The sequence below is a fragment of the Tyto alba genome, unplaced genomic scaffold, assembly GCF_018691265.1.
Source record: "Tyto alba isolate M040663 unplaced genomic scaffold, T.alba_DEE_v4.0 Super-Scaffold_28, whole genome shotgun sequence".
Taxonomy (NCBI): domain Eukaryota; kingdom Metazoa; phylum Chordata; class Aves; order Strigiformes; family Tytonidae; genus Tyto; species Tyto alba.
In genome coordinates this window covers 3,192,540-3,218,615 of record NW_024881302.1, presented here as the reverse complement: position 1 = coordinate 3,218,615, position 26,076 = coordinate 3,192,540, and the positions used below count along the sequence as shown (strand labels likewise).

Sequence of the window (26,076 nt, the reverse complement as noted above, 5' to 3'; positions counted from 1 at the left end):
TGGCTGGGAGAGGCCCAGCGTGCTCTAAGCACAGCCTGAAGCAGGTTTGAGGTGTTATGGAGAACAAGTGTTTTGCTTTCCTGTATGAGTGCTTGGAGAACGGCTCTCCCATGGGTGTCTGAAAAATGTGTTCGCACACATAAGTGTAACTAGCTCAAGCAAGCTTTTCTGGGAAGGTGGGTGTTTTGACTGAAGAACATCAAAGCTTTTTTTAGGAGAGGTCTGTAGAGGGGAGAGGGTATGAGTCCTTGCAGGTAGCTTGAGCTTACATGGCTAATGATGCTTTCATGCCTGCCTAATGCAGAGGAAAGAGGAAAGCTGTATGCTGCAGGGACAAAACGTTTCAATAGGGTCTTGTTTGGCAGCAAATAATATGGCAGTCTAAACTGCACCTACAAAGTGTTAGGAATGTTCCCTGGAGTAATCCTAGGAGAAGCTGTGATAAGTGAAGCAATCGTAAGAGGTGATGAATTCCTCTCTATTTATAGGATCTGGCCCAGTTATTCTCCAAGACTAAATCCCTTTTCCCCCCTTACGTTTACTTATGAATTGCCTGTGCCTTGATTTCTGTTCCTAGTTATGTGTGTTAGACAGGTACCCCAAGGCACTGCCAGGCCAAGGCTTGTCCAGGGTGACCCAGAGTGGCTCCTGGTGAGCCAGCACTGCAAGAGGACCCTGATGCCACCAGCAGAACAGAGCATAGGAGCAAGAGAGGAGACAGAAACACTCACAAAGTTACTTGTCACTCAGGAAATAATAAAGAGCAGACAAATAGCTGTTGTTCTTGTGGCCATGGGCCTAAACAAGATCGACTCTTCCTATTACTCTCATAAGCAAGCAGCTTTTCATCAGAAAGCCTACAAGTCTCTGGAGGTGCCTATCTTATTTCCCTTGAAATGTCATGAAAAAAGGCTTGTGCTTCTTGCCAAGCAGGATGGAAATAGAACAGGAGCTGTGAGCTGATAAAAATCCCCCAAGCATTAACACTCTTTGTTATTGCATAATCATAAATAAAATACAAATTTTCTTTATTCCTTTTCTCAAATACTGAAAGCGTCTCCCCTTCCTAGCTGAGAGCTAAATTGTTTTTCAGTAATGTTAGATATGTAGGCACGGGAGAGCAGGTATAGATGCTGGAGCTTATCAAAGTATTGTCAGCACCTGTTCAACTGTAAATTTTCTCCCAGCTAACGCGACCTCTTTGCTTGGGAATGACTCTGAGGTTGTGCAGTTTAACAAGGAGCCAGACTGATTTGTAAAATGGTGATAAAAATGCAGCGTGGAGGTGGCTGCACTAACTGCCTGAGTATGATAACACCTCTCATCCCAAACTCCATCCACTCTTTTCCATGCTGGAGAAGATGAATTATATTATAACTAATTTCACCGTTTTCAAACAGTTTCACTAGATAAGAGCTCCCCAAAGATGATTCTACCCATACTGTGTTTCAGCTTCTTGTGTTATTAAGCAAGACCTTGATGGATCACGTGCATTTTTTCAAACTCCTTGATCCATTAACACAATGAAAACTCAGCCATGCTATTGGTGAACGTACCGAAGAGGTCTCAAGGTCCGCAAAAGTCTCAAAACGCGAAGGACACCAAGGATCTTTGCTCCGCCTGCTGATGCCATGGAGACAATAATGTCAATGATAGATACAAAGACCAGGACTCCATCCAGGACATTCCAGCTGCTCTGCAGATAGGTGTTCTCCCCAGAGAAAAAGCCAAGAGCTACCACCTACAGCCAGGGGAACAGAGACATTTAAATCTTCATCCAAATCATAGCTATGTCATGTTCTGGTCTTTGCTAGGCCTTGCTAAGGGCCATGGGATGAAGATGTAATTACCTTAACCATCATTTCAGCCACAAAGATTGCAGTAAAGATGTAATTAGAAACACTTAGGAATATCCTTTCCTGTAAAACACAGAACCACAAAAAGAGGCAGGTTATTTAAAGATGTTAGAAAACAAACTTCTTTCATCTTGCAGGGTCTTGCCCTGATAAGACTAAGATCTGGGTGCTGCATCAAGGGAGAAAATGACTCAGGTACTCACTGTGCTGTGTGGGTCTATGTCTGGTCGTTCCAGTGCTATAGTGATGCAGTTGAGAAATATGAAGACCAGCACCACGTGATCAAACATTTTGTGAGCAATGACCTTCTGGCACATCACTCTGAACCTGAAGATATGGTGGGGAGAAAAATATCCTTCAGAAGTTTGGCTCAGCAAAAGACTCCCACCTGAATGGCACATCCTCAGAAGTCTTCAGCAGCTGTGCCACCAGCATCCACCCAGGTGGTGAGCTAGTCTCTCCACAAGCTTCAGTCATTGTTATCAGTGCAGTAAACAAGATGCAGTAACGGCTATTATTAATGATGGTTAAACCACCCTTCATCCTAGACAGGCATGGAGTGAACCATGTAACAATTCTTCCCACATGTAACCCAAAAAGTTACCTAAAAATCAGGAACTGGATTTCTAAAACTCTTGGTGCTTCTGCATCAGAGAGGGATTTTTCTCAAGGGAACGCTAGCTAGAAATGTAGTATTCCATTACCACGAAAACCTGGTGGACTGGCATTTCACCAGGATTTCTTACCGATTCTGGGGGGAAAACAAGTAGAGGGACCAGTCTTCATGACTCTTGCACCACTGTGGTTTGTAGGGCTCCAGGACTTTACGAATTCGGTAGCAGTAACTCTGGATAGAAAAAAAGAAACATCTTTTCTTCTTCTTTTATTTTCCTGCCTCTTCAACTTTCACAGTCCTTTTATGAAAGGGGGCGGTACCTGGCATTTCATAGTGCCTGTAGGGAGTCACAGCTTTTGGGACAGAGATGTGGCAAGCATTGTCACATTTGTCCAACAAAACAGGGAAGAAAGGGGTGAAAGAAAGGAGCTGCTGTACAGTGAGATACGAACAAAACAAAGCAAGACTTTCTAGGCAGGTATCATTTTGAGATCCAAAGCTGTGCCAAAACCAAAAAGGCCTCAAACAACCAAAAAGTTAAATAGAGAACATTATTTCTAGGCTTTCAGGACTTCAAGATTCTGAACACCTCTTGTGAGCAAAGACATTAGCTAGCTGTTGTGTCTACAGCTCATATTTACAGGCATCCTGGGCCAGGGGGACAGTCTCAACCAGTCCAAAACCAAGGCAAATTCAAGCACAACCTCTTGCTGTTTTACCTCGTTAGAAACCATTGCAAGGTAACAGCCCAACCCATTCATAAAAAACCCCCACCTTTTGGGAAGTGGATGCCCATCCCTCAGATCTGAGTTTGGTTTGTCTACACCAGCCATTAGGCAGTAACCCAACTCAAAGCCTGATATATAATCAGCTTTCTTGGAGTGGAAAAGCCACTTAACGGATGACCGCCCAGTTTCCTCCCCAACTCACATCATCCATGTCATCCTCATAGTCCATGGCATCCTCCTTGTGGCTGTCGACACGCAGGAAGAACTCGCTGGGGACGTGAACCATCTTGCCGTTGCAGTCTTGGTACTCGGCAGGCAGAACGGCCAGGGGGCTGATGCTGAGCGAGTGGCGCATGGTGGGCAACTGGAGCAGCTCAGGCAGGTCCAGGGAGCTGCGATAGTCCAGGGACTCTGCCCGGCGATGCAACGAGGGCCTGCTGACCGTGCTGGACTTGGCGTCGTCGGAGTCATCATCTGTGCTGCCTTTTCCCTCCCCGGAGAGCAAGGACTCTCTTTCTCCTGACTGGTTCTTCTTCTTGAGGCTTGGGGCTCTGCCCAGGCTATTCCAGCTCGAGCGTCGGCTTCCCCAGTTGCTGTTGGTGCCCCAGTTGGCGCAAGGGGAACTGCGGAGGCTGGACTGAGAGAGGAAAAAGACATTTGAGGGTTTGTTCACAGGAGGAAGCCAAAGGATATGGCATTTTGCCCAGGCTGGAAGACCTTTCTTATTGCACACACATCACGTCTTCCCCTTCCAGCTTTCCTCACTGCTCTGATTTCATCATGCCAATGCCTTGAGATGGGAGCCAAGCACCCAGCAAAGCCCACGCTGAAGGTAATCTTTGAACTACACCTGTAGCACAGCTACCAAATCTCTGTGCTGCATGACTTCCTACTGTCTTGGCAACATTAACTGCGCATAAAAACTGAACCCAAAGACACTATTGCTGAAGTGGCATTTTCTTTCCTCATGTTCAAGAGGTTTCAGCACACAACTACTCTGGCTTTCAAAGGGGCTCCGGCACCTGAGTTACCCAAGTGTCTGTTGGAAACTGTGCCCCTATTTGCTCTACTTCCTCTTCAATTTGCTGCATAAGGAGGTGGAATGAATGCTTCTCTTACGGCAAATTTCTGATCACTGTGTCAGTGCATTTTGGCTAGCAGGTAGTTGCCAGGATAACACTTAAGGTCAGAGCAGAAAAGCTAGAATAAAAACTCCTTTTCCCTCCACGGCTTCCTCCCAGCACAAAATGAGGCAAACTGCCTTCCTCCTCCTTCTCAGTGTTGGCCAGCTCTCCTCTGACTGCTTCATCTTCCTTTGGCTGGTGACACTCATGTGCCCTCAGAGAAAGGATTCAAACCATGAACAACCCTCTCCAGCAACTCACAATCCCATGAAACCCCAAGGCAAACAACAGTCATCTCTATTTTCTTTTCAAAAGCATTACCTTGACTAAGCAGCTTACCAAAGAGGATAGTGGCTCTGTCTCTGTGTGAAGTGCTTTCACGGTCTGCTGCCTTGATTTGAACATGATATTGCAGTTACAGAGCAGAGGAATGGGATAGATAAGTAGCAGCAGAAATCCACTTTGTCTATTAACTCTGATCCCTCTGTTTTCACAGAGCTGCCCTCCCACTCCCCTGTTGCAGGCAAAATGCAATCAGTTGCCAAAACAGTCACCTCCAGCCAGATCTCTGCTCCCATGAGCTGCGCTTGGTGGCAGTCGTTCAGCTTATACCCCGTTGCCTCTGTTTCCCCTCCAATGGGGCTGCTGTACTCTAACTGGAGTTCAGCTGCTGTGTTGGTAAGGACAAATGGTTCATTTCCCTTGACACAAGGTGGATTCAAAGTGCAACCCTAAAACACTGTGTGGAGAAACAGGCCTTATCCTCACAGGAACGCTTGACAGCTTCTCCAAGACACCACAAAATGAATGGCCAGTATGGTTGGCAAAAGATGTCTGCTCCTCCTCAGAGGGGGTTGCTGGAATAACTGCATGAACTTATGACTTCTCTCAGGTTGTGTCTCTCCAGTGAGGCAGCTTGACGTGGACTTCCCATCATATACTAGGCAGGAAAACACTGAATCTCAGTACATCCCTGTCTCCCCTCTTCATATACTCACTGTCCTAGACTGTTACGTTGTCACTGTTCTGCCCCAGCATAGCACACTCATTCATTTTTCCCTCTTGACTCTCTTCTCCTCCTGCCTTTCCACATACTTCTCACCTCTATCACCCTCCTTTTTATTTTCCAGCAACATGTGCATGCACATGCGTGTGCACACGCACACATATATGTATAATCTGTGCCACTTACAGGCACTTGAGGGAGAGCTGTTAGCAACAGGAACCTACCAAGGACTTCTGATCGTAGCTCAAGGGGTCTAGCGAAGCATTACTCCCTCTCCTGGAGTCCACAAAAGTGTGCACTGAATCCATGTGTGGGGAACACTTTGGTGTGGGCATTGGTGTGGCAGCAGTGCGCATGATTATAGGAGGTGGCATGCTTCCCCTGCCTTCCAGGTGTCCGTTTGGGGTGACAGCAAGTGAGTACATCTTCATCTCTGGAGAGAAGGGGAGAGAGAATACGAGTTGAATGCTCTGCTACAGCTACAGAAATCACTCTTCAAAACGAAGGTTGCTCCTCGGGTCTTCTAGGAACTCTGCCAAATGGAGATGAAATGTTGGCAACAAGATCACCCCCACCGCGTTGAAAGGCATAAGGCAAATGCTACAGCCTTTTACCTGCCCGGACTTGGAACTCACTGCCCTCCAAAGGAAGCTGCTTTTGCTCATCGTTTCTTTGGATTTAGGGAGTGGGGTTATAGTTTTGGTGGAGTGGGAGAGAGACAAGGGCACTGAGGAGTGGCTAAATTCACCCTAAGAAGTTAATCTCTTCTTGACTTGCAGTCTTGCACAGAGATTTTTATGCAGTTCTGATGTGCTTTAAGTTCCTTCACTAGGAAGGCACTAAGCAAACATTAGTCATTGTCTTTAGTCATCTGTTCAGGGGACAGGAAATGGAAGCTGCTTTTACACATCCACTTGTCTAGAAGAGTATACCTCCTGTAACAGAGAAATCTAATGACACATCTCTGATAATTGTGGAAAGCATCTATTTTAGCTTTAAGGCAAGTACAGACTGCAAAAACCATATTCACGCTGAAGACAAACCAGACATAACACCTCCAGCCCTATGGAGTGCTGTAATACTCAAACCCAAAAGTCTAATTTCAAACACAGAACTAAAGTTGAGCTAGCTTCTGTTTTACTGGGCTTAGTGGGTTCTGGTTTAATAACTGCAGAATCAGTCTTAAGGAGGGGGAAGGACAGGAGCACCTGCAACCAGCAGGAAAGAAGTACAAGTCTGCAGTGAGAAATCCAAGCGAGTGCATTACCCCTGCTGTTTATCTTCCACTGGCTGCTTTTGTAATGCAGGGTGCTTCTATTGTATCATCTGCTTAGCTGCTGGCTTGTGCACAAATATCCGATCTGCACCACAGAAGTCCACGGGAACACTGCCATTCACTTTGAGGGGTGGAAGATCCAGATCAAATTTGCTAATCTGCAATACATGTTCCTCTTGCCAGTGTATCTGTTTACAGACCAACGGCATTGTAATAGAATTGTTAATGTCCTTATGCTGTTTAGTCACAGGTTGGCATCTAGAGGCTAATGGAGAAACACAATTACTCATGGACTTTGATGGCAAGTTCAGCCCTGTTTTCTATTCTTGTATTACCTGAGAAGAGGTGACAATATTTCTTTCCCCTAGAACTCTTACTATTTGAAGCTGCCCAGCAAATAGTTGGTACAAAGGAAATGTAAGCTGTGGGTTCCTTGCCAACTATTTGCAATGGGCATTCATTTGATCACTTGGTGTTTGAAATTCGTTGCTTCATCTGCAGACTGAGCAGCTCCATCACCTTGCTGTGATCCAGCTCTGTCTCAGCTTTCCCAACAAATTACTTATGCCACTTCCTCAGCTAATTCCATCTGCTCACCACAATCGATGTAATTTCTTTAGCTGAAATGAATCCTTGTTTAGAAGCATTTAAAGTAATCCTAACAAGAGCCCAAGCCGGTAATCAAAGTACAGAGGAACTAAACTGGCTCCTGTTTACCATCTTGTTAATCACTCTGTTAAAATATGTGACCCCTTCCTGTCCCCTATCTGGTTGCAAACTCTACAAAATGAAGGCTGTCACCTACTATTCCATGTTTATAGTACACTAGTACAATGTGGCCTTACCTCAAATCAATTGCCAGGCCCTCCTGTAACACAAATGAACAGCAACATTCCCATCAATCAAAGCTCACCTAAATGCATTTGTGTGAGAAACTAAAAAGAACAGATGAGAACATGATTGATTTGAAAAGCTGCTGAGAAGTAGTGTGAGAATATTGCTGTCAACAAACCATTCTGTGGTAATGATACAGGAGAAACAATGGGACATATCTAAATATTCTAGTCTAGTTTAAATTAGAAAAACGTCTGTTTGAAGGAAATATCAATGCTCATTTAACTTTCCCAACACTCTTTGCATAGCTGCTCTGTTAACACAGCTATCAGATTAATTGCCAGATAAAATGGATTCTTCCACTTTCCCTTGTAAGTTTCTATGAAAAGATGACTGTGAAAACAGAGTTGTATCTCTCAGGTTCCCGGGAAAATGTAGAAACAAAATCCTACCTGTTGCTCGGAGGTCCTTTAGCTTTTCAAAATCATCATCAAAGTTGGCAGATGTCTTGTCCTCATCTGTGTCTGACCTATTGGCATCACCCTGTAGAGAGGAGAAGAGTAATTAACAGACCCAATTCATTTAAACTTTAGCACAAAGGCCATGTGGATTACTTAGCAGCTCAGATACCTCAGCTCCCCATGGTTATAGTTTAAGTGTGACCCCAAGAATCACGAGGGCAGAATGCCAAATTCCCTCTGATATTGCCCTAAGGAATGACCCCAGGTAGGTCCCTCTTCCCTGTTTTGATTCATTTTTGTACATGGACAGAAAGGATGATGTGATTTTGACTACTGTTCCTGCAATGTCATTGCGTTTCCGACACTGCGCCCAGCGTCACTGAACAGTGTCTCCCTGGGGAGAACACAAAAGTGCAGCTGTAATCAGAGGAGAGACTAAGAAACATTTGCATTGCGGGGTTCCATATTTGCACTCTCCATGATCCTAGCTGAAAGCACTTAGGTTTTAGTGCCAAAGAATGTCGAAGGTTTTTTCTCCTTTATTTGACAGTGCTGTAAATTTGACTTAGATCTAAAAGCCCAGCCCTGATTTGCAATCTTCACACTGGCTGGTAATTGAGATTGTATTTGGAAATCTCTTGGCAACATTGAAGCTGAGGCAGAAGGGAATGAGGCCATCTTGCCTGGCAGCACAGCATCATCTCAGGACAGAGAACAATCACCCTCAGACTGGCTTTCCTCCTGGAAGTCCAGTTATTTTTCCCTTTCATACATATCTGCCTCTGCTACCACAAATGATCAGCCTAAATAATGTACAAGCCCAGGACAGAAGAGCTATTGTCAGGTTCTCTGCTGGGGGGTCTGAAGAGAGGAGAAATTCCAGCAAGCTGTTGGCATGAGTCAGGCTTGATCCATCAAGACTGCAGAAAAGCTGTGCAAATTGGTAGAAAATGGTTGGATTAAAGCAGCTGAACCTAGAAAAAGGAGCACAGTTCCTTAACTGATGCCTGAACAAATCACCATGGTTTCTAGAGACATGGTGCTGAAGTGGCAGTGAACTTAATTTCATCTGTGATGTATTGCTAAGTGGTGCAACCAAACAGACAGAATGACTGAAAGGCTTAACTTCATCTTCTCTGTTTTGGAGCAGAAGCGCAGAGTAGATGAAAGATTTGCATAATTTTGGAAGGTTTGTCTGCTCTTCCAGAGAAGCTCTGGGGTAGATTTCAAAATGATGTGGGAACAATATAAGCACAAATATGCAATTATGGTCCTGCTTGAAGCCTGGCTGCTTGCCCTAAGCACAAATGTACTAAAAATGGTTTTGTGTCCATTTAAGCCTATTCTCTTCTAGCGATACTACTGCCAAACTTGCTCCACAGGCAGATCAGAACCTGAGCCCAAATTGAGACTGTGCACTGTGATTCAGAGTACAGTTTTTAGTGTCCTTGCTGAAACGCTGATGGTGGTTCGTTGCTTAGAGCAGCTCTAATGTGCACCCTCTTATCTGCACAAGTCTCCCAGGCGTCACTTTCCATTTAAGTGAAAGGAACACCTGAGCAAAGGGAGGAGAAGTGCACCTCAGTGTCTGCTATAACTGCTAAGAGCATCATCCTGTAAGAGGACAAAGTCAAATAGGTCAAAACAAGATTTACTGTCATATTCCCAACATACCAACAGAATCAGAGATGACGAGAGAAAACCCAGCTTCACTGATACTTCTTCCTGGGAGTTGTCCAAGGAAACTGTAAACATCTTTGGTTTACAACCAGAGCTAAATTATGCATTTATAAGTGCAAGTCTTGAATTGAGCCCTGGTAGCTGAAATACAGCCCTGAGAAGGGTTTTCTGTAACACAGCTAATACCTCACTATGAGACAACTGACAAGCCCATAGGCTTAATGTCAGGATTTATAATAAATGGAAGTGGAGAGCAAAATGTGCCCTGCAAATGTCATGCCTGTGGTTGCTGGCCTTTTCTGAGGCAGCACTGAGTGAATAATACAAGCTTTGAAAACTACTCCTTACACACATTTAAATCATGGTCCATAACAGCTCCAAAAGGAGCCATTAAGCCTGAGCAAGAAAATGACAGGCATTCAGCTAGGTCTGTAATCATGCACTCAGAGAGTATTGCACGAGGCTGCCCATTTCTGGCCTCACATTAGGAGGTGATTCAACCTCCAAGAGGGCAGGTGAGGAATGGGATCTGTACGCTACAAAGTTACCTGCAAGCTGTCAGGTTGCCAAGTGGAGAAAACTTTCTTCTGCCTTAAAGCAATCAGGAACAAAGGATGCAAACTGCTGTACAAGGGCATTCTGTGCCTAAATGCAAGATTGCTTAAGCAGGAGCAGTTTCCAGTCAGTCAGGTCACACATGCTGGTTATTGTCCGTTTGAGTTTCCCTGGCATGTCCTCTTTTTCCACCCAGCTTTGCTGGTTGATGGAATCTGAGGATATCTAGCCACTGAATAGTCCCTTCTCTGAGCTACCATATGGCCAACTGTATTGGTTGTTTCTGCATTCAGTTCAGGACAATCTATTACTTTAGCACAGACTTTAGTCTGCTATGGCTTGTGTTGTCTTCTAGCAGAATTGAGGTCCAGCACAACCACTCTGAATGCAGCCACAACTCTCCTAGAGGAAAACCCCTTCTGGGCTGGAAGACAGCAGGTACTGCAGAGCCTGTAGAAATACTGGTAATTGCTTTGATTTGATCTTATTAGGTTAGTGGCTAAAACGTCCAACTTCATCTGCAACAGGTTGCACTAGAACAGGAACATGGCAAAGGTGTTATAGTATTCAGAGCAAAGCCAGGAGATGCTGAGATTGGTGACACTGAGAAAAGTACAGAAATTTGGAAATAAACAGTGTCAGCACAAGCTCTAGTTACTGAGTCATGGAATATTAGCTTGTTCTTGGAAAACGTCCTTCTTGCTCTTCTTGGTCAGCTGCGCTGGACCTTCAGGGCATGGACCACATTGTACAAGACACTAAAGTGGCCATTAATGCAGTGCAGAGCTGTTCATTTTGAAAGCAATGAGCTGGACTACTTGTGTCTTTCTCTGTGTGAGCAGGTGACTCTCACCACCCTCAGCATCCATGAAACAGCCTTAAGTGATGTAGATCAGGTTTGTTTTTTTTCCAAACTGAGGCTTGGCTCCTGTTGTTTCAATTAATTTTCCTCTGCTAGTGCTGTGAGGAAGCTAGGAGGGATGTTTTAATAATGGATCTATGCAGACATTCTTGAAAGACATAAATGTGGCTGTGCTGGCTTGAGAGAACAGAATTTTTGGTCCATGAATATTTCAATTCTATTCCGTGGTCAGTGAAGGTTCGCCTACGTGTGCTCTAAACACAGCAAATGAGAGCATGATATCATTTCTGGGGAAAAAATGAAAAGTGAAAAAAAAAAATCCTATAAAAATAATTTCTTTCTCCTCTTTCCCTTGGGAGCTAAGGCAGTGAAAACTGAAGCCATTTTCTCATTTTCTTTCTGAGTCTGTGTGTCTCTAAAGCCAATCCAGCACTTAGCAAACTTTCCCTTCTTGACTGTAACAGAAATTAAAAAGTAATAATTAAAAAAATCCCAAAGTGCAATGTAAGCCCTCTCAATGCCACTCTTCTTAGCTTTAACTGGGACTGGATGATTTTTGTTAAGTCTCAAAATTATTCCATTTGCACTAGGACTTTGAAAAAATAATTTTTCTTCTGGATAATATATGTGTGCACATACATCAGTATATTTACAAACAAAACAGATCATCCTCACTTAAAATCTCCCCCAAATGGACTTGCTGTAGTCTGGAAGGAAGATGGAGTAGATCGGGATAGGGCAGGGGATGGCTGGTTTCACTCTCTCAGGATGCTGAAAACAGATCTGGAGTGGGCTTGTTAGTGGGGAGGAAAACTTAAGAGGCTGCAGGGGTCCCCCACTCACACCAGTACTATATCACTTAACACCACTTGTACCAGTGTGGCCTACTGCTCTGAATCATGTGGCACAGGATTGCCTGCACAGCTGCTAGGGTTCCTGCCTAGTTCAGATCAGGACATAGCATATCACTTTTGGCTGAGAAATAGAATCCTTTCTCTAATCCTTTCCACGTGAGATGAGATGCCTGCAGTTTATCATAAATTCCCTGCTCATTGACCTGATATAGACATTATTTTCAGGTATAAGTAAAAATCTATTTAGAATTTATATGTCCTCCATCATCCTAAGTATCTCAAAATTTAATTTTTGTAACCTTGCAACACATCTTTTGAACAGCTGTGCTACTAGCTTCAAATAACATGGGGGACAGAGTCACAAGGAGAGGTCTGGACTGAGAGCCAGTTCACATCCTACCCGGTCCCCATTATTAGCACTGCCTAGACACATTGAAGGTCTGAGACCCGCCATAAAGAAACACAAACCACAGGACATATTGGAGATTTGGTGAGTTAAAGTAATCCTAAATTATTTCCTTGAGGTCACACAACAGACCGTAGCAGATCAACCAAAGTGTTGGTCTCCCAAGTCCCATGTCAAGTCCAGTGGGCCTTATTTGCAAAGATATATTCACAAGAGCTTCACATGCCCAACCCAGCTCATCTACACCCCTTCAGTTTAAATTTAGGGCTGCTTGCATGGCTAGATGTTTGCACTGACATGGATTCGTCCCTATACTCTTGCCTGCATGTGTTTCTCAGTTTTTTCCCTCCATCTGCTCAGATCTCTTACCTCTGCCTGGAAGCCTTCTACCAGAATGGCAACAAGAAGGTTGAAGAGCACATAATTGCCGAAGGTCATCAGGGCCACAAAGTAGAGTGCTGCCCATGAGGATGTAGATGCCATCCCATTGTACAGGACCACGTTCCAGTCCTCTTGAGTGAGGATCTGCAGAGGGGTGAAGGGGAAGACTCTCTAATTACTCCACTTCTATCATGCACAGCAGCTGCATTCAAATACTGACTCATCCATTTCTTCCTCTCCTTTTGACCTTTTCTGAGAATAATCATTAGTAGGCCTCATGAGATGAGACAGAAAAATATTCCTTTATTTAATCTTTGCATGTGAGAGCTCTCCCTTAGCTAACCCTCCCTTTCTGCAGGAAGATCTAACACAGAGAGATGACTAATTCAGATCCTAGAAATGGTGACATGAAGGAGTCCCACTGTTTGGTGGTGTTGCCTCCTTTGATAACCATCAGAAGATAACAGACCTGAGGCCAGAGCTGTTGTCTCCTTTTGGGCTGCTCTTTATAAGGCATTTGGAGCTGAAGGAAAGGGTAGGGGACATGATATTTAATGAGATAAACAACACTGGGTTGCTCAAGAAACCCAGGGAAGCAAAGTGGTTTCCATCAGGTAGAAGCACGGACAACCTGGGCAAAAAAATAGACATCTTTGCAAGGCCTTGCTCCAAGGGACCTTCCTCAGGGATTCACACTCTCCTAGCTTTCCTGGAGCTCTAAAATCCCGAGGCCTATGAAAAGTGGACAACAGACTCATGCTCCACATTAATTCATGCTTACAGTGAAAATGACCTCTAACCCTCCTAAAAACAAGGTAGTTTTGGGGATAGGAATACAATCAGCTGCACTGATTTATGCCACCTTCAGTGGGTGTAGGACTGAGCCTTTGTGCTCTTTGCTAACTCTATTTCCCAAGGGACTGTTAGAATAAATGCAGAAATCTGTATTTATGTTGGTAAAAGAAAAATGTGAACCTGTGAAACTAGTGCTGATTTGCCCTTGCTCCTTTGTAAGAAGGAAAACTTTGCAAGAAATTATATTCTTCACAGTGAAGACTCCAGACTGGTTTCTACCTTGAATAATACTGTGGTGAACACCCACTCTGCATTTAGAAACTTAGCTTAACATTGTTTACATTGTGCTCCACTTGGGCTCTGAAGACTGAGCTTTTAAACAGAAAAGACTAATTTTTATATTTAGAATGCCCTGGAAATACCAGCTTATCGCTCCATCATGGAATATGGCAGCGATTTCAAGCACGTAACAGATCTCGTCTGCAGAGGAAACACAACTTTTTATTTAAAAACTTTCCCAGCATATAGGGCCGGCACCTCCAGCTCTGATTTGTGACAGCATTTGTCACTCCCAGTTAAATGAAATTGTTTGCAAAGTGCATTTTTGGGGCAGTGAATGCAAGTAAGGAGACAGAGCTCAACAGAATAGGAACAGAATGGACAGTAGACTGTGGGTCTTGATCTTCCTGACTATATGAAAGGAAAGTAAGGGTGAATTTCCAGGTCTTAGACTTTATTTTTACTGATAACAGATATGCACAGTGATGATTTTGAATAGAATGCTTCTCTTTCAGGTCTTATAGAGACCAGTTAACTCAGAAACACACTTTGCCCTAATAACTCTACAGTGCCATTTTAGTCCAAATTTGACACCTATTGGAGTAGTCTTTTTTTAAAAAGCAAAAGAACTTGTCCAAGCGGTCTACACTAAAACTTCCCAGAGGATCCGGAGCTTACCTGAAATACGGTCACAATGGCCCAAAGTAAGGAATCAAAATTCTTTCTATCTGGAACTGTGTCTCCTGTGTCAGTTTTCAGGCTGAACTTGCATCCAAAAAGATGCATGCCGAGAATGCTAGAGTGGGAAAAAGGGGAGATGGAAGATACATATTAATGGGTGAAATATGGTTGCAGTGAGAATTGCAGTGATTTTTTTGACACTTCCGTGTCCCCACCCCCTCGCAGTGTTTTGTGTGCCAGTGGTATCTCCCAGGAAGAAGGGCTCTGGTCCACCACTGACACGTTCACTGACCAAACCCTGCCATTTGGTTCTTCTGTGGGACATTTTATTACAATTGTCTATACTGAAGTCAGATCAGGTATCTCCTTTGTCTAAAAAATTGCAAACTATATTGTGAGCTCTCTAATCTGTCTGGTTTCCATGAACAGGGTCCTGAAGAACATTATAGGGTCAAGCAGACAGAAGTTTTGGAGTCTGTACAACCTCCATTTCAAATATAACATTGGTAGAGTCCAGTTACTGACAGCTTCCCGAGACACAGCTAAACAAGCCTCCCAGGAACTCTAGAGCAATTGTTGCTTGTTTGTATACTTCATTCATCTACAGAATTACAATACTGCATGAAAAACTGAGACTGAAAAGGGGTAAATAGTCTGTTGAGTGTCTGTCTGTCAGTCTATTATGAGCACTTCTGTAATGTAGGCAGCCTAGCAAATGCAGTATACCAGTATTCTAATCTACATATTACTTAAGCAAGCTGAACAATTAAATTGAGGAAGAGCTGCAGCCTCTGGTACCTGAAGATAAAGATGAAGAGCATGAGCAACATGCAGAAAGTGGCTACGTTGTCCATTGTCTTCATCAGGACCACCAGCTGGCGACGGAGAGCGGGCATGAAACGCACCAGTTTCAGCACCCGGAGCAGCCGGAAAGTTCGTAGCACCGAGAGGCCTCCGTCCGACTGGCCGATGATCTCCCAGACACTGCAGGGACACCAGAAGGAGAAGAACTATAAGCAGCAGTACCCTACTATGAAAGCCTCGAGCAGGCTGGTTTCATATAGGATATCACACCATTTAAGCTCTAAAGGGGTAGTTTATTTGCCTGTTACTTTCTTGCTTCTGAAAAACACCTTCACTTCCCAGTTGTGTAGACACATATGCTCATGCCCAATCTACATCCTTTATATGAGGTTTCTTGATTCTTTAATTCCCTTGCTTTCCATGGCCCTTCACAGCACAGCATGTCTCCTGCTAGTCTGCATCATTACATTCACAAGCCTAGCCACAAAATATGGATCACAATTTTGTACCAAGCTAATATCCAGAGAGATTTATGTTTGTTGGGGTGGGTTGGCTTGATCAGGACACAGACTGGCCTTTGTTCTGGGCCTCTGTTGCTCCTCACTGCTCTGAATCAAAGGGATGGGCCAACAGAGCACTATCCTTGTTTACACCTTCTGTGTCTCCCTTGACTTCTCTGCTCCAAATTACTGATAGAGGGGTGAAGAGCACTGCTACAAAGAATCCCACCCAGAAAGGTGCTGCACAAGCTTTTCACACAGATGCTTTGTCATCCCCAATTTAGATAGTGTTCCCCTGGGAGAAGACAGCAGGTCAGTGCCCTCTCTTACGCTCCTGCTTGCCCTATTCCGGCCTGAGTTATGTGTTAATTTGGGAGAGGGAAGGCACGCTGCTAGGATATGGACACTCACAGTACTCCTTTCCCAGGACCAGCCATTCTGTGCTTCAGTGGAAAATTGACCACAGTGCCAGATGTGTGGCGTAAATAGACTTTGTTCTCTATCTGCCAGGTCCATTTACTTTGGACAGCCCTTCTAATAACAGGAATCTAAAATGCCAGCATAATTATAGCATATCATAGCCAGCGAGCCCTGGATTAATACATGCCACATCATTCCTGTTACCCATCAGAATCCCCAACCGGTCTGAGCCCTCAGCAGAAACGCCACAGTGGAGAAAGAACTGGCAGTGACCTGATGACAACTATGATCCCGTCAAAGATGTTGTATGGGTTCTTGATGTAGCCGAAGAGGCCAAAGGCAAGGAGCTTCAGGAGCATCTCCAGGGCAAACATGCTTGTGAAGACGATGTTACTGATCTCCAAGGCATTGGTCAACTCGTCCGGCTATGGGACAAAAAAGCAACATGGTCAAACAGATGCACAGAGGAAATGGCTAAAGGCTAGTATGTTCCTCCTGCTCTGGGATTTATGCTAATGGTGCACAAATGCTACATCTTCTCATGTTCCTTCCAGAGAGCCATGGCGGCAGGTAAGTATCTGAGGGGAACAGCAGACAAGCCTCATGGACAGTCCCTGTGGGTCTTACTGGAAAAGCAGAATCCCAGCTCATTTCTGCATCAGTTGCAGAATACCTGTGCCCAATACATGGGCCTGAAAAACTAAAGCTTTGCAAAGGAGAGAGCTTGTTCGCTGTTGCAAGATACAATTTTCAAGGTGAATAGCTAGTGTGGCTTGTAAGGCTTCTGTTCGGACTTCCATTGGTCAGGCTGTTTTCATTGCACTAGCCCTGGCAGAGCTTTATGGATACTGCTATATCCAAAGCAGGAGCACTGTCAGTAGAGCATAACTCTATTCATATACGAACAAAGCACTTGCAGACATCTCTTAAGAGAATTAGGAAAACAAATACCAGTAATGTCCCTTGAGATATTTGTCTCCCTTTGGAAATTGTTCCCTAAAAACCCCAAGATGATTTTTCCTTCTGAAGTCGTGGTTAGTAAAGTACAGCAGATTTTGTTAAAATGACAGCAATACAGCCCTGAGTGCCCAGATTCCCTCTAGGATCAGTGTGGGCTTCTCTGAGTATACAAGACTGCATGCAGCTTAAATCCAAGAACTGACTTCCCCTCCTCTAACACAAGCACCAAATCACCTTGGGCTACAATCTTCTCTTCAGACAGAGCCTTAGATATTCCTTTCCTGGAAAGCGCAGCAATGTCTGCCCAGCACCCAGGATCCAAAACACGGCACAGCAGGGATGGATGCAAAAGGTGGGATGGGGTTCACTCACTCACTGGAGCTACTCCCTCAAACAACACCAGGCTCTGCAATGTGCATTGCTAATGCTCAAGACCTGTTCCTTTGCAAAAGCAAATGGGTCTTTTTAATTTCCTCAGTGTAATAATATTGTCTAGAAAAAGGTGTTATTTTCATATCTGACTCATCTCCTGACTGATAATAGCTTCCTTTATTCCCCATCCATCAATAGACACTGTGTTAAAAGTTGGCAGTTTCTTGTGGATGTTGTTGCATTATTCGAGGTTTCAAAGGGAGACCATTGTAATACTGTGGCACAGCCTCATTTAACTCCCCACTCTACAAACCAAATCCTTGTCAATTGAAAGAGAGGGTGAAAGAGTTAACTTGAACACAGGAAGAGCCCACACATCCCCTACTATAGGCAGTGACAGTCTGTGGTCTGCTAATGAACCATCATTCATAGGCTAAATCACTTTATGCAATAGACTGTCTTTTGCTCGACCATTTATCCAGGAGAAAAAGAGCCTCAGTCCTCATGATTATAATCCATATACACTAATTACTAAGGGACACTGGGGAAAGGACTGTGCAATTTTCAGATCTTTAGCCTCTAGCAAAGGGTGGCCCAGATGGCTGCACAGTGCACCTGAACAGCAGGATCACGAGGGTGCCCTCCTCACACCTTCCTCGTGCTATTCCCTTTGCCAACGATGCCAGAACAATCTGGGCAGAGGTCTTCTCTTTGCAATGTAAACACAGCTGAAGAAAAGGGCTGCTCTAGGATTAAGCAGCTCCTCAACAGACACTGAGCCTGAAACAGCCCCGTGGGCTCCCAGGCGCCTGCCCCGCTGTAAGCCACAGTGGTGACGGGACACCACGCTCGCAGCGTCCTCGAGCTATTTGTCAGGAGCAGAGCAGGGCTGGCACGTTCGGTCTCCCCTCAGCCAGGGTTATACAAGGGCATTCCTGACAAGAAGCAAAATAACTTGCTAAATTCTTGCGTCCCTCCAGGCAGCAGACTTAGGGCTCCTTGGGACACAGTGTTCACGGCAGGCCAAGGATGGCTTGTTAGCATGCTGAGGCTGGGAAATTAATGGCACAATCATCAGCAAGGAAGCTGCAGCTTGGGTAGCTTTGAAGGAACAGTGTTGTTCTGTAGTACTTTCTGCTGGGAAACATAGAGATCCTGCCCATTGCTACCTACAGGTCCTTGTCTGCAACACAGCAGCAGTCTCATCTGCTAAAGTCAAACTTAGTTCTGTGTTCTCCAAGTTCACCTTGCTGCTGCCAGATGTGTTGTGAAGAGGCACAATTTTATCATGAACATTGGAATAGCTGGTGATCATTTCAAAATCCCTAAACCTGGAGTTATGCAAATAGGAGAAGACAATCTCAGGAGTCATTACCAAAAGAGTCAGTGTCCAGCCTGAAAAGCCTAAGCTGAACAAACTTAAAACCCCCCTCAGGCAAATAAAAAGAATTTGTAAGCTGTTATTCTCTAAAATCCATTGTTTTCTAAGACAACCTCAACATTTTTCAGTAGCCTGTTGAACACATGGCATTGCAACAAGTTAATCTGCCGGTATCACTGCTTGAATTGATTTGCCAATTTTCTCTGACAATTTGGTGTCCTTATTGCTCCCTCTCCAGTGCCATAATTTTTGCTTCATGTACAAGTTCAGAGAAGAGCCTCAGCCATCTCTCAGGGAAGGGGAAAGAGGGCACGAGGAAGAGGGGAAGGAGAGGATGAAGAGGTGGCCTAAATGAAATCATCAATAGCTGTGATGAGGAGCTGATCCAGCAGATCAAGATGACAGGGGGACGCCTGGGCAAGGTTGACGGACAGCAGGCTGACACTGCAAAGCCACTTGTGCTTCAGACAAGAGAACTTCATTATCCTTTAGTGATCATATTTGATGTGAAGCAGAACTAATTTGATGACAAGGACTGCTGTAACGTGAGACATTTGGAGCACAGTCCTGCAGTGACATGGAGGCAGGACCCACTGGGCAAAGACAAGGATGGATAGTCCTGCATGCCGGCTAAGTTGCTGATGTGAGCTTTTGTATTATTAGTGTGGAAGCTGAACAGCAGATGATCCAAGCATCCAGTGATACAGCCTTCAAATGTAATTACCTTCTTTCAACACCAACTAGAGCTTATAAAACAGCCTGCCATAGATATTTTTATGGCTTATGAAATGGTTTGTTGCTTAGAGCACAATTCATTTCCCACTTCTCTCACTCGCTGATGAGCAAAGATCTAGGAGGAGGGTCAAGGAAGACATACTTGAAAGCCAAGATGGATTTGGCCATTCCCCTGGAGTCAGCCACTAGGAGACACTGTTGTTTTGTTCATATTTAAGCCAACCCCAGAGCAGGAATTTTTCCAGAAGTCTTTTTCTCTGGGAAAAACAAAATGTTGATTTGCTGAAAACAAAACTTTTCATGGCAAGGATTATTTTTGTCAAACTTCCTGGCTGAAAGAAAATGAAATTGCAACAAAGCTTTAAAATTGCTGCAGCGTCTTGTTTTGACCTTCTCTGAAAAAGAAATTTCAGGCTTTTTGCTTGAGATGTAGTTGTGTCATGAAATGCAACTTCCTTTCCAGCAAGGAATGGTTAACAAAGGTTGGCATCAAAATGATGCACTTTCAAGAGAGTAGTTCTAAAGTGGTGTTTTTTACTTTGTAAATATTAACAACTCTGACAAGTGAAACTACTTGCCCACCATACGCCTCTGAACTGCATCAATGAAAATTTCCTTTTTCAAATGACAGTGAGAGCGCATGACCCCTCATCAGCTTTGGATATCTCCACATCTGCTGCTGCTGTGATGCTCGATGGTTACATTGGTCCAGGTTTTCAGAGACAGGACTGGCCAAATGGAAAATTTCAAATGCCAAATGGAAAATGGTCAAATGGCAACCAGGTGGCATTGCACAAGGCCATGAAACACTAAGGAATCCCCACGATGGATGCAACACGGGAGATGGCGGGCAATGCCATCCCACTGGTATGAGGGTCACAGTGCCAGATGTGGAGGCTGGAATGGGAACTACCATGCTGGAGACAGTCAGCAAAAATGAGCACAGAGAGTGGTATAACCCACAAGTCCCACTGGCTGGTCCCAGGCAACATTCAACATTCAAAAAGGGTTCAGATTGGAGTACAAATTTCACAGATTTCAGATTCAAATGAATCCTCGTACTTTGGCTTCAAGAGTAAGTTTCCCACCATTCAAGAGAAGGGTAGAAAGTATACAGGATCAATTTGTAAGATTTCAGCATCCTTGAATATGAGTTTAAAGTAACAGTTAGCCTTGACTCCAGGCAAAACACGTCCCAGGAAAGCACAGCCACCTCTGCTCACTTTGAAGGCCATATTTATGTGGTGGAATATTTCAGTGATTCAAAACTGTGTTTTTATTAGAGACAAACCTCAAACGTTTCAGCAGTTCACTCTGAGTTCAGATAAACAGACAAAAAATCCTTTTCTAAATAGTTTGGGTCTGAAAACCTCAGAAGACTAGTCTCATTCTGAGAATCTGGTTTTAGCAAGATGCAACACAACCCCAGAGCCTTGCTGGAATTGGGAGAAATTCAATAAAAGAGAAACCCATAATGGTCAAACTATTGATGGCCTCTACAAGCAGAGGATGAAGAACGGGAGTAGGACTTTGCAGACTTAGAATCCCTTTGTGCAACTGAATTACTGCATTTCTTCAAGCAAGTCACTATCTTTTTCTGCCTCTCTTTCTCCTCTCGCCTGTCTCCTACCTTGTCTCTTTTGCTTGCTGCATCCACAGCCACCTATTTTCCATAGCTTAGGTTCAATCACCAGTGGGATGGCACCAGGTCTTGGCTGGGGCACCTTTTTGCTTTGATACCAAGTAGAAATAATCATGCCTGCATCACGCTGGAGAAAAGGGCTGTTAGACACCTGGTCCCTCCTGCTGAATGAACAGGAAAGTAAGTTTCCAGAGTAAAGGATGTTCTTTTGCTTCAGAAATTCCCCCTCGAGCCCAAAGCAGCCGTTCGACGACTCCTGAAGAGGGAGAGCAGAGGCTGGCAGAGACACAGAAGAGTGGTAAACAAATCCAGAACATTTAGTCTCATAAACATCCTTTGCACTTGTGTTTTTTTTTTTTTTTTTTTTTTTTTTTTCCCCTAGTCCTGGGCCTAAAGCTGTCAATGGGATTTGGAGCACTTGTTTATGTTGGCTTTTCTGTTTTGTATTTTGAAGTTTGATCTGCAGAGACTCTGATCAGGAAGAGGAGACATGATGAACTGTCAATTTGCACTTTGCTTCTGGACACTCTGTATTTTCTTCCTTCACCCCATTTTTGAGAGATTGTAATTCTCCAATTACCAGTTATTTAATTGCAACAGATTTCACCTGTCTGCAGTCTCTGGCATCATCCTTATTTCACAGAATTAAAAACCAAAGGGAATGCACGAGAGAGGCAGGGAGCATGGGAGAAGGCATTCAGGCTAATTACAATGAGGTAGAATAAGGAGGAAAAATCCAAAACACACAGCTTTTTATATTAATAAACCCAAACCATAGCAATTAGTGCAATACTGGATAACCTACCCAGCATTAAGAAACTTTACTTTTTAGTGTGTTCACAGGCATTTGCAAGCTGTGCCCAAGGACTAAAGGAAGGACTGCTCCTGATGTTTCCTAGCAAAGATCCAGTAATGGCGATACACAGAACACCACCCAGAAGAACCAGGTTTACCTTGAAGGACTTATTCCCCCTCTGGCACTTGTGTACATCCTGCTCCTCCTTCTAAATATAAGCTCCTGCTTTCCAGAGGCCAGACAGTGGTGTCAGCTGTGGTTCTTCCTGATCTACGGTAAGGGGGTGTGAAGGTTCTGCTCCACCTTATTGAAAGGAAACCTCATTATGGGAATTTTAAGATCCACTTCACACAGTGAGCCACAGGCAGGGTCTGGATGGGAACTCAAAAATTTGTATTTTTCCACTGAAAGCTTTTCCAAGTGGCATCTTCATGCTGCAGAGATACACAGGTGATATCAGGACACCTGCAGCCTCGGTCATGATGTCACCAGCTGCAAAAAGGCAACAGTCCCAAAACAACATGCAAAGGGATACCAACTGCAGTGCAATTCTCCTCCTCTCACAGTGGAGGGGAGACAGTGCCTCTTGGCAGCTCAGCCTTGTGCTTCACCTTTTCATCTCGTGATGGACATCTGTGCTCACTCACCCGAGAGGAGGAGAGCTGAAACACCGCAACCAGCCACCCTCCAGGGTCCACCCCTGTCACGAGATCTGCAAGTCGGAAGGAAGCCCTTTGCATCTCCAGTGCACACCGACTGCAGAGCACAGAGCTACACTTGAGCCAGCTTTTCCTCTATGGAGGGAGAGTAAAGCCTGCTTGCTTTATTCACCGAGCCATACAGCCTCCTACATAACTAATCTCTTTAACTGACAGATTACTGGGCTCCATATTACATTTGTAGTGTTTACGTGCCACTGCGAAAGCAGTTGTGAGATGAAAGCCAGTTTTTGGGGACAGATTAAAGCGATGGTTTGGGATGGATTAGACTTTTTAAATAAGAAATATTGTTCAAAAATTGTGGAAAAGAGCTTAAATGAGTCTGAAGCACTGGCACCACAGGAGGGGAGAAAAATCAATGAAATTGCTAAAGAGAGCTCAAAATTATAAGATATTCCTCTTTTTCTAAAAAACCAGAACATGTACAGAATGTGTGTATAATACTAATACTACAGGCAGACTCCCACTGTGCTAGGTGGTGAGCATCAGCCTGCAACCCTGGACCCGTGCACCTTCTGAATATAGGATGAAGAGTTAGATAAAACATTATATGGGACTGTTGGTGGCTGGGTTTAAGCCATCAAGAAAATGCAGAGATCTCCAACACACAGCCTGTCACTCTTTTTTTCCTCTCCTTGGAGGTGGCTGATTCATCCCAGTCCTCATGGCACCCAGTGGTCCCCTCCTCCCCACATCTCACCTGCATCCAGAGTGAACCCCAAATCCTTGCACTTTTACAAGATCAAGCTTTGTATCTGAAATCCTCAGCGGTGTTTCTTGCACACTCGTTCATTTGAAAACTTACACCAAACACCAATTTCTTGCCCACATCCTTTTCCTATGGCAAATTCAATTAAAGAGGAGCCTTAGACTCCTCAGGTGGGCTCCGCTCATGGGTCAGGAGCTGTAATTAAGTCACGTCACAGGCATTTTGCTACAGAGTAAATTTTGGCCAAAGGACACGAAGACCTTGGCAGCATTTGCCCTCCTGGGCACAAGCTCAGACCCCTCCGAAGTCAGCCCAGCAACCAGACATGACACGGGACAGGCCCAAGCTGAAGTTTCTGAATGCTTAATGGAGCGTATAAGAGAATCTGTCACCTCGAGCACCCCTGAAGCTATTAATTCTTTATTCTGTCCAAAACAATGTAATCAGCCATTCAACATGAGAGCGGATACTCTATGTGCCAGCATTGGGCTGCTGGTCTTTTCCCTCAGCCACAGCAGGTATTTATCACCAGGCAGAGAAACTCTGTCCTGCCTCCCCCAAACACTCCCTCCTCTACATATCTGGGACAAGAACAGCCCAAATATTACTGCAGATTTACACGGGGATGTAGAAATGATGCAGTTAGAGGGGCCTGTGTGTCCCTCCCCAAGCTTTCGCCCAGCCTGTGCGGAGGCTGAGCACTAGCGACCGCCTCACTGAAAATAATGGCAAGTGCCTGAAACCCCAGTAGATGAGCAGACAGCGAATTTCACACCTGAATAAGAGCAAAAGTGTTTAGGCCCATGTGCTTCAGGAGTGTCTGCAGGCTCTGTCTAAAGGCAGCCATGGCTGGGCTGGGCTGTGAAACTTGTTTCACATGCCAGTAATGAAACTTAAGCGCGCAGTGTGGCTTAACTATAATAATAAACATGAACATCTGCTGGCCCAGAAACTGGTGAAGGAGGGAAGCTGCAACATCTCATAAGCATGGACTCAATACTGCAGCAATTATATGCAGAAGAGACAAGGTTGCCCTAAACTCTGCAAGCTGTATGCTCATTTTTATTTACAGCTATTTTGTTCTAATGCCTCTGAAGCCCTTTGGGAGAAGGTCCTCTTTGAGGGAGTTTAAAGAGCCAGAAGCTCGCAGCTGAAACAGAGACCTGTCAGGGAATGTAAGTGACATCTCAGAAGACTGCTAGCAAATGTGAAGGCTACATTTTGACCTTTCCTTTATTTTTCTCCCCTTTTTTTTTGCTTGTCAAAGACCAAACAGATTAATTCTTATATTTCTAAGGTAAGTAAACAACCAAACCAACCAACCAAAAAAACCCCAAGCAATTTAAGACTTGGCTTCTACCCTCTTCTGCATTCCCTGCCCTTAAAAAAATATGAAGAATAATGGAAGTGGGATTTTCAATTTCTGCATTTTAAAATATTTCCTTTATAATCTGTTTTGATGTAGTTTATTTACTACAACATAGGACTCCTACTATCTTAAAATCAACTTAAAAACAGTTTTGTAAATCTAGATTATGGTTCAAACCACAGAAATTGCCCTGCCTTCATATGATATAACTTCTCTTACTAAGAAAAATTGTTTGTACAGTGCTTCCCCATGCACATGAGTGCAGCTGAAAGTTATTTATGCTCTCTGGCCTTGGAAGGGGACCAGGGACTTGAACCAGGATGCCCCAGCTCCTAGAAGACTGCCCTGGTCACCAAGATGTTTGCTATTCTGAGGTGCCTTCTGCCCTATGTTTGACAGCCAGACACCACAACCTCTCAAAACCAAAAGCAATTCTCAGGAAGCGTTTTGATGTCATTAATGTCTCTACTAAAAGCTGTGACTTCGATGAGTTTGTGCTTTTTGATGAAAAAAAGATTTTGCTGAGAGATTTCCAAATGAGCTCTACTTACAAGTAAGCTGGAAACAGGAGAGATCTCCTCCTCATGCCTACTGATGAATGTTCAATCTCTGGCTTTGGAATTAAAAATGGAGAATTTATTCTCTCAGTCACCTCGACTCTCAGGCTTTCTGCCCTCCTCTAAATGGGATCCTTCATGTGGAGCGATAACAGTTTAATTGAAGATAGCCGATGGTAATTTTTCCTACTTTCAATTGACCTACTTGATCTCCTAATGCTCTGTGGAATTGCTTTTACCTCCCTGCTCTGTGGCATGAAAGTCACTGCTAATAATTACCTACCCAATTGCATATGGCCAGCCAAATGCAAAACACGCTGCTCCTTTCTGGAGCTGCAAATAAGGCATCAGTGGAGGAATTGAGCAAGCTGCATACAAACATGATGTACTCTGTCATTAAAAAAAAAAAAAAAAGCCATTAGAGTTAATGTTATCCAGCAATGACCATATACCAAAGTCATATACTGTCTGGGATTTATGTGTGAATCCTTCAAGTCTACTTGGTATTGACGTCTGGCTGGGAGAGTTTTCTACAGAAGAAACCTTGGCTGCCACACTTCTGTCTCTTGCAACAAGAGCTACATATCAGAGAGTTTGTTCTCTGGGATAATCAACTCCACTGTAGCTTCCTTAGGAAGCTTCTCAGGCAGAAGGTCCCACATGGCAGGACATATTTACGGTATTACTTTCCCATTTCTCAGTTTCATTCAGCAAAATG

General features: G+C 44.2%; 1 protein-coding gene across 4 annotated transcripts in view; it reads right to left on the bottom strand.

Annotated features, from left to right (window-relative positions):
- Positions 1-26,076, bottom strand: part of CACNA1H (calcium voltage-gated channel subunit alpha1 H) — a 257,889-nt gene that overhangs the window by 40,622 nt on the left and 191,191 nt on the right. For all 4 annotated transcript variants that reach the window (XM_042798778.1, XM_042798776.1, XM_042798779.1 and 1 more), the window contains exons 11-21: positions 16,392-16,543; positions 15,193-15,378; positions 14,392-14,509; positions 12,628-12,783; positions 7,893-7,983; positions 5,555-5,763; positions 3,403-3,837; positions 2,603-2,703; positions 2,060-2,183; positions 1,851-1,919; positions 1,557-1,741 (exon numbers count right to left, since the gene is read on the bottom strand). In XM_042798778.1, the coding sequence (XP_042654712.1) occupies positions 1,557-1,741; positions 1,851-1,919; positions 2,060-2,183; positions 2,603-2,703; positions 3,403-3,837; positions 5,555-5,763; positions 7,893-7,983; positions 12,628-12,783; positions 14,392-14,509; positions 15,193-15,378; positions 16,392-16,543 (1,826 nt within the window). The remainder of the gene's footprint in view (positions 1-1,556; positions 1,742-1,850; positions 1,920-2,059; positions 2,184-2,602; positions 2,704-3,402; positions 3,838-5,554; positions 5,764-7,892; positions 7,984-12,627; positions 12,784-14,391; positions 14,510-15,192; positions 15,379-16,391; positions 16,544-26,076) is intronic.